The 11,915-nt window shown below is 36.4% G+C and overlaps 1 protein-coding gene across 3 annotated transcripts in view; it reads right to left on the bottom strand.

The window, feature by feature from the left end:
• Nucleotides 1-11,915, bottom strand: part of DCP2 (decapping mRNA 2) — a 50,289-nt gene continuing 38,374 nt past the window's right edge. For all 3 annotated transcript variants that reach the window (XM_024743386.1, XM_024743387.1, XM_024743388.1), the window contains 2 exons: nt 9,647-9,698; nt 1-7,501 (listed from right to left, as the gene is read on the bottom strand). In XM_024743386.1, coding sequence (XP_024599154.1) covers nt 7,338-7,501; nt 9,647-9,698 — 216 coding nt within the window. In that variant the 3' untranslated portion in view covers nt 1-7,337. The remainder of the gene's footprint in view (nt 7,502-9,646; nt 9,699-11,915) is intronic.

The following is an 11,915-nucleotide window of genomic DNA, read 5'->3' as shown; positions in this document are numbered from 1 at the left end:
TTAAGGTAGTGATTAAAACTGCCCAAGCAGCAAAATTTATTGATATTGCACTACAAAGAGTAAATTTAACACGATAATGTTTTTACAGAAAGCCAATATTTGATCGATCAACTGTAAAAATGTTTTAAAATACAAAGGAAACCTTCCATCATTCAAACCGTATTTAAGATAGAAGGTTTCTCATTTCTCAAATAGTGTTATTTACATCAAAAGCTTTCAAAAAGAGCGTAACTGTTAAGACACAGGACTTTGTTCATTTTCTCAGTGGAGAATACAGCTGGCATTTCTAGTCAACTTTGGAAGTGCAGTAATCCTGCAAACATTTAAACTCCTGATTCATAAACATGAGTCACTGGAAATCCTTTACTTATGATAGACACACTCAATATAAGTGAAAAATCAATAGAAGTAAAATCCTTATCCTTTCATTAACACTGACGGGAAAAGAGAAAACTATTCAGTCAGAATGTAATAAGCCCTGAAAACACAATAAGTAATACCACTCTAAAGGTTATCAATTCATTGAACTATAAGGTGCACCAACAAGGTTGATTCTGGGGTTCCTTTTCTGCTTTCCCTAAATGTTTCACAATCAAAACAAGCACCAAAAACTTCATTACTACCATAGACAGAATCACTCCAATGGTTTACTTACACAGTCTTTCTCGAAACATTAAAATGCCCTAGAAGGTAAAGTAATAAAATGCTGCTGTAATTAAGGTAAAATGTAAATGTTAAATCATTTTACATGAGACAAAAATTATTGCTGAATAAAGTTGACAAACCTATTTAGTTATCGCATTGACTCTAAAGTTCAGTTTTCTCAAGTGGAATATCATGTTTAGCAAAACCATTTCATCAATTTTTTTCTACCAGATTTTGTCAGTCCGTGACTCAGCATAAATATCTTCACCTTTTTCAGACTAAAACCTACCCCCAAGAAAACTGTTTTAAGACTACATATGTTCCATGAACATTACCTAGTCTCCACAGCATCAAAGACACTTCAAATCTTGTTTTGGAAATAGGCAGGAAATATAAAGAAATCAATTCTTATTCCCTTTCCCATCCAAACTAAACTGTATGCCCTTATTTTGATGGTCACTTTAGTTTACACATGAACCATAATTCCATTTGATTAATCATTTTATTCTGAAATAACACTTTTAAATTTTCATTAAACAGGTAAAATTAAAAAGCTGAGTTGTATGAATCAATATTTAGCAAAGATGAATTTTTATAAAGTATTAAGCTAATGAGCAAACTTCAAAAACAATTAGAAAAAATACGTATATTGTGCACATATATATACACAAATATACGTATATGCAAAATAGTTCATGGTTTTATTTATTACTGAAGAAAAACAGTTTATAATATTTATAAAATGGAAGTCAGGTTACCTGTCTCCTGTCCTAACTTTGAAATGAAATTAGCAAAAAAGTAAAATTAAAGAATCAGTTCTTTGGGCTCTCGCATTTGAAATTAAAAGGTACTTGTGCAAGATCCAAACACAAACCTAAAATGACCACCAGAGACAGCAGTGCCCTAGGACAGTAGTGAAATGCACAAAGAAACTCTGCAGATAGGTCTTCTGTGCTTTTCTATCAGTGCATATCGTATGTGTTAAGACATGAAGAGTACGGCTACTCATTTGTTCCAAAAGTATTCAATACTAACACATCTAACTAACCAAACTGCTGAGGAATAGTTACTACCTTTCTCAATTTCATTCACAGTTGAGAACCTTTGCTTCCATTTCCTGCCATCCACAATCTATTCCTAAATATCACAAAAGCATAGTAAGCGAAGATACCATTTTACAAAGATCTAGCTAATATCTTAAAGCTTAAGAAATGACTAACAATGAAGATTTGTGCCAAAAATGTCTCACACCATCGTTTGCAGCTATAGATTGTTTTAGAAACTCAGATTCAATTCATTGTAAGTACACTAAAATGTTACATCCTGTCAAAAAGTCCACAGCCGAAGAATGTTAACTGAGACCTCTCAAAGACCAGCAGAATACTGCCCATTTTGTCCTAGAACTACACAGAAGTTTCCTTTGTTCCCAAACCAATGTGACAGCTACCTGCATGAGAGACTAAAATAAAATAGCACAGGCATCCACAGCCCTCCTAACTGCTCATGGCCCAACAGTCAAAGTTAAGATGCAATCACTGCTTGTAAATTCCCACAGGGGCAGATACACCATAGGGATGCATCACAAGAAAAAAAAAAAAGATTCTTTTACCGAAAGAGAAAAACCAACATGGGGTGGGCACTGAGGGGGCGGGGGGGAGTAGGGACAGGGTACAGGTGGCATGGGACAGACTCAATGGCCGCTTCCTGATCAGTCACCCCAGAAATGGGATTAAGAAACCACAGGTCTTCAAACAGCACTCAGAGGCCAATAACCAAAAGAACACCCAAACACCAAAAAAGCATCAAGTATATGTTCAGGGCCTTATTCTTCCACTGGACTGAAGGATTAAAGGCTACTAACAGGAGGGTCCACGCAAAACAAAGTTACAAACATAGGCAGTTGACTTCTGCTTTCAGTCCCTTTCCCAGAGCACACTTGACCAGCACTACACAGCTAATGCAACCTTGTTAAGGTTAATTCCTCTTAGATTGTGCTTTCAAGCTACCATAGCTAGACCATGCCCTCTGCTAACAACAGAAGACCCAAGACAAATGAAATCTCTTTACTGGTGATTTCATAAGGAACCCAGATTAAAGAGTCAATTATGAACGTTTTCTCAAGGTAAAACTTTCATAATTTATCGTTTTTTGTTTACACTTCTCTGTACCTTATGTTAAAGTCTGAGCAACAAAGCTGGTGGAAGCCAACCCTTCAAGTCCACTCCCAGGCAGGGGAGGTAGCTTTACTCTGTTCCCTAGCTACAGACCACCAATTCAGTAATAAATACTGTCTGCAACAGGAAACTAGACGGAAAGCATCACTATTCAGGACAAATATATGGCTACCATGTGAAGTGACTATGACACACAGCTGATTACGGCTGTCTGTACTCTGGGTTGCGTTCCTGTAAGAAAGCCATGTACTTCTAATCAGCATAGGAAGGACCAGACTCCCAAACTGATCATTAAAGTGAGAAAAATTACGTTAGATTTACTGGATTGCTTGGCAACCATACTTAGAAAAAATTATACCCAGAGCCAGAAAACGCTTGGTAATGGCCACATATATTAGACTCTGCTTGGGCTAGGCAATGATCACATTTCTAGCCTCGTGCATCATACAGCACTCAATAATTGATTTTATCTTCTAAAATTTCTTCTTCATGCTTTCTTTGCCCAGCAACTATAGCTATCTTCTTCCTTCAGGGCACTTTTATTCTATAATAATAAACCTATCATATTTTTTGAAACTGCAATCCAGAACTCTACTTTGGAAGCATGAGACAGAACCTACACTGTCCATCTGCAATCTGCCATCTTTATGACAGAGGAGTACAAACTTCAAGAGCAACTCAATTCTAAGAAAAAGATGCTGAGAAAGCCCATCATAATCTCATTTTTAGAATTCTTGGCAACTGTACAAATATATCTTAAAGTCTACGGACAGAATACAAAGTAAGGAACTCTAGGCTTTACCAAATGATCAGGAATAAAGTTTAACAAAACTGTTACTTACTATAACACCCGTTTACCTAGAGACAGGTACTTACAGGGTATTGATACCTTCAGACAGAACAAGACTTTGTCCTGCTCACCATTAATCTAAAGTTACAGTGACACGTGAGCCCCCTTCCCCAGGCTAGAAAATATCCAAGTCAGAATTGCTAGGTAACACTTATTTTTCTTCAATCAGAAAAATGTTAACAAATCTGACCTTTTAACTATGATTAATATGCGAAGAAAACACTGCCTCAGGGAATACAAAGACAATAGATGTCAATCAAAACAAAATCTCTGAGTGGGCAGAGGGAGGTCCACTGGTACAAAAATAAAGATAAAAAGCCAAGAGATGTCATCAGAGTAAGAAAAATAACTTGGCAAAAAGTCTAATTTTTTAACTGACTTTGCTCCTTACTGTTCAAGTTAACTGTTGGAAGCAAACAAAAAAAAAGGTGAGGGAATACGTGATGAAATGTTTTTTATGTACATATGCAGTCAGACCTGAACTTTTCTAAAGACTACCACAATGTATTAAGTTTTATAGAAAAATTTAATCCTGTGGAAGGATGCTATTCACTTAGATTTGAGGAGTTTTTGGATATTAACATACAAATTACTAAAGACTTAAAAGACAAAATACCAACCCAATCTCATAGCATAAAATTTTGTTATACATCTTCATCATCTGTACTTACTAATTGATACGTAATAGAAAAATAAGGATATCCATGTTCAAAGCAGCAAGCAGTGACCACCATTCCTTTACAGCACAGGAAACTCACCTTTATATATAACCATGAAAAAGCAACTTAATTTTCAAACATCTTCATTCAAATTTCACCCATGCTAAAAGAGCTCTATTAGGTTCTCACACTTCCCCAAATGCTCATGTCTCAGGAGAGCATCACGGTTTGTAATTCTAAAACCATTCATTTGCTATTTCTGAACAAAAATTTTGAAAGCATGTAAACCATACCCCTTTCTTCTGGATTACAATGGTTAAGTACAAAAACAATTCATTGAACATCTTACAAATCACTACAGTTACACATAAAAGCACCTAAGAAATTTTAAAAAATAAAAGATTCACAGTGCACTGAACCTTGGAACATATAAGGCTGGAACATAAGAACACTGAAAAAGTGGATTTGAAAGACCTGTTCTCTCAAAGACATAAAACATAATGAAGCCAACCCAACACTTTTCTCATCTAGCTTCTTAAAACGCAGCACACAGAAGTAAAGTACTGCATATTCAGCACTCTCCTTTATCACTTGATTTCTTCAAACCATGCTAAAATTTCTCAATCGAGAAAGCTAGTTCTATGCTAAGCATGGCCTTTCTCAAGGTAACCTGAACACTGAGAAACTTAATACACAGGTTTGAGGGAATAAGTATAGCAGAAGTACATAAAACATGTACATCCAACTTATACATTTTCTGCATAGTTAAGTCACATCACACACATAAACTTTAAATCGCATCTTTTAACATTTTTTTAAATCTCAAACTGTCAAGAGAGCTAAAAGCCTCAAGTTACCAAAGTTCCATTCCAACAAGACCCTTATTTTGTTCCACCCACAGTGCATTAAATGAAGCAGCACAACAGCAATAATATTTAACCATAGTTAAACTACCATTATCGAAAAGAGATCATCTGTTGGTTCCTGAAAAGGCTCAACACCATTGGAGGCCATACTTCTGGTAACTAATCTCTTCTGCTTTAGTATCGAGAGCTGAAAGTTCCAACTTGAGGCACCAGAAAGACTGACCAAAGCACTCACTTAAAAAGGGAAAACCCCTACAAAATCACTAAAAATTAAAGTTTCCAGATGGCAGTAAATGAGTGAAAATGGTTTACCTGCCAGGCAAACAGTTTTCACTGTTTCTGTTCATAATTTAACAGAAATCTGGAATGCTGGGACCAACTAAAAATATGGCTCAAGGAGACCCAAGCAAAGCAGCTGTATTTTTGGAAAGAACAGTTAAGAGCTTCCTAATGCAATCATATAATGCATTTTTAAAAGGTCACAGAAGGATTCACAAATTTGTCACATTAAAAGATGCAGGATTGTGAGTAACCTAATTCTAAACACACTGCTATAACTGAATTATCCTGCTTAGCACCAGGAGGGTGACACTTGTATTGATAAATAGAATTTCTCCTTTAAAATCAAGCCATTGAAAAGCTAAAGCAAATTAATACCAAGTGAACTCCTTACAATAGCACTTCTTCTGAAAGCCCCACCGGGTTAAATAGAACCCCTATTAAATAGGCTATCTATACAGAATAAAGACTTCTACAATAAAATTTACAAGCAGAGATATATTTTGTGGATACCACATGTAAAAAAGATTTTTAAAACCCACATGGCAGAAGCACACGCACGCATATGCTCACTCTCCCCCCAACCCCCAAAGAAACACCTTCAATGAGGTTAGAAGCAGCCCAAACACTAAAGCCCCTTAAAGCCCTGGTGATTGTCCTCAATTATATAGCTAAAATCCTTCTTTAAATGGGCACTGCCATCCTTATTTGGATTTAAGAATCCTAAAGGAGCAAAATATATTCCTAGGAGTGAATTACACACGTTACTTCCGTGTTCTGATCCTCCCCTAGTGAAATGCTTTATCTGTACTTGGGTAAACTGCATACCCTTCCCTTTGGCTCCATCATCTAGGGGCTTCATGCTAATAAAAGTGTGTCAGTCTGTGCTACTACTGCAAATTGGAACCTAATATAACATCAGTTTCCAGAGATCAACACTGAGATGCAATGTAAAACCTAATAATGTCAGTATTCCATACATATTTACACAACTTAATACAGAATAAAGTTTCATAAGAACAAAATCATCGTATGATACTAAGGGGCTGGCAGCAGGATGGTGCAGATGTGACCAAAGCAGTTTCGGGGTCCCAGCCCCCGTGCTCTCTCCCCACTACCCTCTCTCCGCGGTCTCCCAGGTTCACTGACTGCACACAGCACAATTCAAAATTAGAGCATCAACTCCCCGCCCAACCAACTCAGTCCCTCTCCAGGCTGAGGACTTTGTCCTTTAATGAAGTGCTGAGAGTTCATTTTGAACATGAACATTGTATAGCAGATGCTGACTCTAAATAAAACCTTAACAAAACTCCTAGCAGAGGAGGATCAGAAAACCTAAGTGGTTAGAAGCAGAGATAGGCACAAAATGCCACCAAAGCAGATGACCTGCAATCTTGACTTCTGTGACATTTCAGCTCTTGTATTCATTTAATAATTGTGTATTTTAAGTTTCTTTTAAAATTTTCAACATAAGGAAACTAGTAGTATCAATACAATCACTGTAATGGGTTGATGGAGCATTCCCATTAACTTAGCTATTAGTGATGACTCAAACACTATTTTCTTGACCAGAATACAAAATAAAAACCATAATCACACAGAAAAAAATGCCCTCATAAAAAGCAACTTAAATTCATTAGCCAAACACTGAAAAGGTACGTATGTATAAAAAGTTATAACTGCATTTACAGTGCAAACTCATGTTTCTTTCTACTCTCTCTCCTGCACATAGAACATCTCTTCAGAAACATCATTGCCTCCCTGCATTTCTTTAAAACACCTGAGAAAGGTAAGGCTCAAAGAGACACCCACTGAAATGCAACAAGTCTCTGATCTTGGAACTTCCACAACACATTTGTTGCTATCAAAGGTCCAAGATTTTCATTATAGCATTATGGTCAAACTTGAAACTCAAAAAGGCTCTGGATGAAAAGGGGAACTTGCAACGTCCATTACATGCCACAGACTGGCCCTCGGCATGTTCTAGCAACTGGTCTTCACCGGAGCAAGGTAAGTCATATACAGCATCTGCTTAAAAAACAAAATAAATAAGCTCAGTAACAGTAAGAAATCAAATCTTGCCCTTCACCTTTTGTTATAAAGGAATCCATGTGCAGTATACATTCATCTCCCCACACTCTAAATCTAACCTAAGTAGAACCACCAAGATATCTTCCTTTCCCTAAACTGGTACTCAAGTGAATTTCTAATCTATTATTGCTTATTCCAAACAAACATTCAAAATCTTAACCTCAGCCTTTATTTTAAGACCCTTAATATTCACCTGCTTTCAAAAATGGGCATACCTAGGGACTTCCCTGGTGGTGCAGTGGTTAAGAATCCGCCTGCCAATGCAGGGGATATGGGTTCGAGCCCTGGTCCAGGAAGATCCCCCACATGCCACGGAGCAACTAAGCCCGTGCGCCACAACTACTGAGCCTGCAAGCCACAACCACTGAGCCCACATGCCACAACTACTGAAGCCAGCGCGCCTAGAGCCCGTGTTCCACAACGAGAAGCCACTGCAATGAGAAACACGTACACTGCAATGAAGAGTAGCCCCTGCTCACCACAACTAGAGAAAGCCCGTGTGCAGCAACGAAGACTCAACACAGCCAAAAATAAATTAATTTTTTTAAAAACTGGGCATACCTTTGTTTACCACCTTTATTTGTATTTTGTGCCAACATAAGGGGAGCTTCTTGACAGAGATCAAAATGTAAATATTATAAAGATTATAATTACAATGTAAGATCTGTAAAGATTCCAATTCTAGAAAAATAAAGCTGGAGGTTATCAAATCTTCAGGGAGTATGTCAACCTAAAGAAAAAATCCAAATTTTCAAAATCATAGTACAACAGAACTCCAACTTATCGGGGCTTTTTTTTTCCCCTTAAAGTAGAACAGGGACCTGACCAGGAAAGTAGGTTTGGAATAGACACCAAAAGGTTGATGCAGAAATAAAGTCTGATATGAGGTTTCCCAGGATAAGAACACTTTTATACTTCCTTCTCAAGACAACTCAAAATTTTATATATCTGAATCATGCCTAAGTTGGATATACATTATACTGTGCCCTCTTTAATGTTCCTAAACATATGGCTTTTTAAAGATTTTGTGAAATAATTGATTTCTGAAGTTACATTACTTCAACTATCAGCCTATCATGCCCACACCACCTAAGGTGGCCAGAAAAGTCCAACTAAGAGGAATTCTACCACCATAACTTAATGATAGTTCCAACTTCTTACACTTAATTTTCCAAAACAGGGTTAAAGGATCTCTATCTCTGTTTTTTTCCTGGACGTGCCACAGGCATGTGTGATCTTAGTTCCCTAACCAGGGATCGAACCCACATTCCCTGCATTGGAAGCATGGAGTCTTAACCACTGGACCACCAGGGAAGTCCCCAAAGCATCTCTTTTAAAATAGCTTCTATCTTGCTTAAATCATAAACAGTAATGCAAGAAAATATAATTATAATGCTTTTCAATTCTTAGGAGTTTTCTATAAGAAAGCCTTAAATCTAGATGGTAAATAAATGCTTACCTACTGCACAGAGAATTTCATACCATTCAAAACAGCACCGAAGAAAAAAACAGCCTATTGCACTTCCAAATGACATCTATTAAATCAGTATTTACAGAGAGCTTTCTACATTCCTCAACATTACTTTCCAAATCAGATCACACACCTACTCTCCACAACTGAGGATGGAGAAGTTCCAAATGTCATTTTAATAAAAGCTATCCTTAGTACCATCTTAACAAGTTGATCATTACCTCAAGTAAGGGGGAAATGTTTCCCTTCTGAAGTTAGCACTCCCCTTACATATATGTGAGAATGAGGTTTCTCCTCACCATTATGTTACTTGGGTCTACTCCCTGTCTAACCCTTAAGCAATTATTTATTTATTTACAATATTCACGCACAGCACCAAGGCTTCACATTCGCAAAAGAAATAGCACAGTGAAAGGGCAAATAATTTAAATAAATTTATTTTAGCCAGTTTCATATTTAGAGAACTTGACCATATATATGAACTCTCTACAGACCATGTGCAACTCTTTCAGCTTATCTATCACAGTTCGTCAGGCACCACTAAAATCAAGGTTACTTCAAAACCAAACCAAATCCCAACCAGCAGAAATTTTAAAAAGAAAATGACTTGCCTGTTTCAAAAGTATCCTGAAGCTTTCGTGGATGAAGTTTTTTTTCACATTTCTATTAAAAAACACAAACACACAACATACCGTCTCCAGTTATTTCAATTATAAATAAGGAGATATAGTATCAAATTTCTCAGGAAGAGAATTAAACCATATAATCACCATGCCCACCTTGCATTGGTATTTTTAATTTTATTTTTATTTTTTTAAGCCTAAAACTGTTTTTAGCTCTTGATTACACATACAATATGGAAACACCAGAAAACAAGAAAATTATTCATTAAATTTCTCAACCCAGAGATAATTACTATTAACATTCCAGTACATCTTTCCAGCTTTTTTCTATGAAGATATGTGTGAATGTATTTTCATATAATTATGTAACAAACAGAATTATTCTATACATAGTATTCTATAACCCACTTTTTATTTTGTAACATCTTTATTGGAGTATAATTGCTTTACAATGGTGTGTTAGTTTCTGCTTTATAACAAAGTGAATCAGCTATACATATACATATATCCCCATATCTCCCCCCTCTTGCGTCTCCTTCCCACCCTCCCTATCCCACCCATCTAAGTGGACACAAAGCACTGAGCTGATCTCCCTGTGCTATGCGGCTGTTTCCCACTAGCTCTCTATTTTACATTTGGTAGTGTATATATGTCCATGCCACTCTCTCACTTCATCTCAGCTTACCCTTCCCACTCCCCGTGTCCTCAAGTCCATTCTCTACGTCTGCGTCATTATTCCTGTCCTGCCCCTAGGTTCTTCAGAACCACATTTTTTTTTTTTTTAAGATTCCATATATATGTGTTAGCATACAGTATTTGTTTTTCTCTTTGACTTACTTCACTCTGTATGACAGACTCTAGGTCCATCCACCTCACTACAAATAACTCAATTTCGTTTCTTTTTATGGCTGAGTAATATTCCATTGTATATATGTACCACATCTTTATCCATTCATCTGCTGATGGACACTTAGGTTGCTTCCATGTCCTGGCTATTGTAAACAGAACTGCAATAACACTTTGGTACATGACTCTTTTTGAATTATTGTTTTCTCAGGGTTTATGCCCAGTAGTGGGATTGCTGGGTCATATGGTAGTTCTATTTTTAGTTTTTTAAGGAACCTCCATACTGTTCTCCATAGTGGCTGTATCAATTTACATTCCCACCAACAGTGCAAGAGGGTTCCCTTTTCTCCACACCCTCTCCAGCATTTATTGTTTGTAGATTTTTTGATGATGACCATTCTGACCAGTGTGAGGTGATACCTCATTGTAGTTTTTTGCCTTTGCCCTGCAGGATCTTTTTTTTTTTTTTTAACATCTTTATTAGAGTATAATTGCTTTACAATGGTGTTATTAGTTTCGGCTTTATAACAAAGTGAATCAGCTATACATATGATTAGTGATGCTGAGCATCCTTTCATGTGTTTGTTGGCAATCTGTATATTTTCTTTGGAGAAATATCTGTTTAGGTCTTCTGCCCATTTTTGGATTGGATTGTTTGTTTTTTTTAATATTGAGCCGCATCAGCTGCTTGTAAATTTTGGAGATTAATCCTTTGTCAGTTGCTTCATTTGCAAATATTTTCTCCCATTCTGAGGGTTGTCTTTTTGTCTTATGTTTTCCTTTGCTGTGCAAAAGCTTTTAAGTTTCATTAGGTCCCATTTGTTTATTTTTGTTTCCATTTCTCTAGGAGGTGGGTCAAAAAGGATATAACCCACTTTTTAAATGTATATACTATGAACATATTCCTTTTTCAATAAATACAAATCTACATCATCACTTTTAATGACTACATGGTAGTCTATGGCATAGATCTACGATATTGCATTTAGTATTATCTTCTTGGATATTTAGATTGTTTCCATGTTTTCATAATTAAGAGCAATGGAGTGAATATTCTTTAAATTTCTCTTCTAGGGAAACAAGGTAAGAACTTTTTCAGGCTTTCAATATAGCCAAACTACTCTCTAGGAGGCTGTACCAATTAGCAATTCTTAAGGGCTCTCAATATTCTCAATACATAAGTGGCTATCTTTTCATCTTTGCCAATCTAATGAGGAAAAGTGGCATCCTGTTTTAATTTACTTTCTTTGATTACACATTTATACATTTATCAGTCACTTTTAGTTCTTCCCTTATAAGCTGTTCATATACTTGTTCTCCACCATTAACTTTAAGAACTTATAAAAAATTTATTCAAGTTCTTTTAGACAAATGTGAGAGTCATTTGTGAAGTTCCCCCCAAAAAATCAAG

The sequence above is a fragment of the Neophocaena asiaeorientalis genome, unplaced genomic scaffold (genome assembly GCF_003031525.2).
Source record: "Neophocaena asiaeorientalis asiaeorientalis breed wild unplaced genomic scaffold, Neophocaena_asiaeorientalis_V1.1 scaffold26, whole genome shotgun sequence".
Classification (NCBI taxonomy): Eukaryota; Metazoa; Chordata; class Mammalia; order Artiodactyla; family Phocoenidae; genus Neophocaena; species Neophocaena asiaeorientalis.
This window is presented reverse-complemented; position numbering and strand designations above follow the sequence as displayed.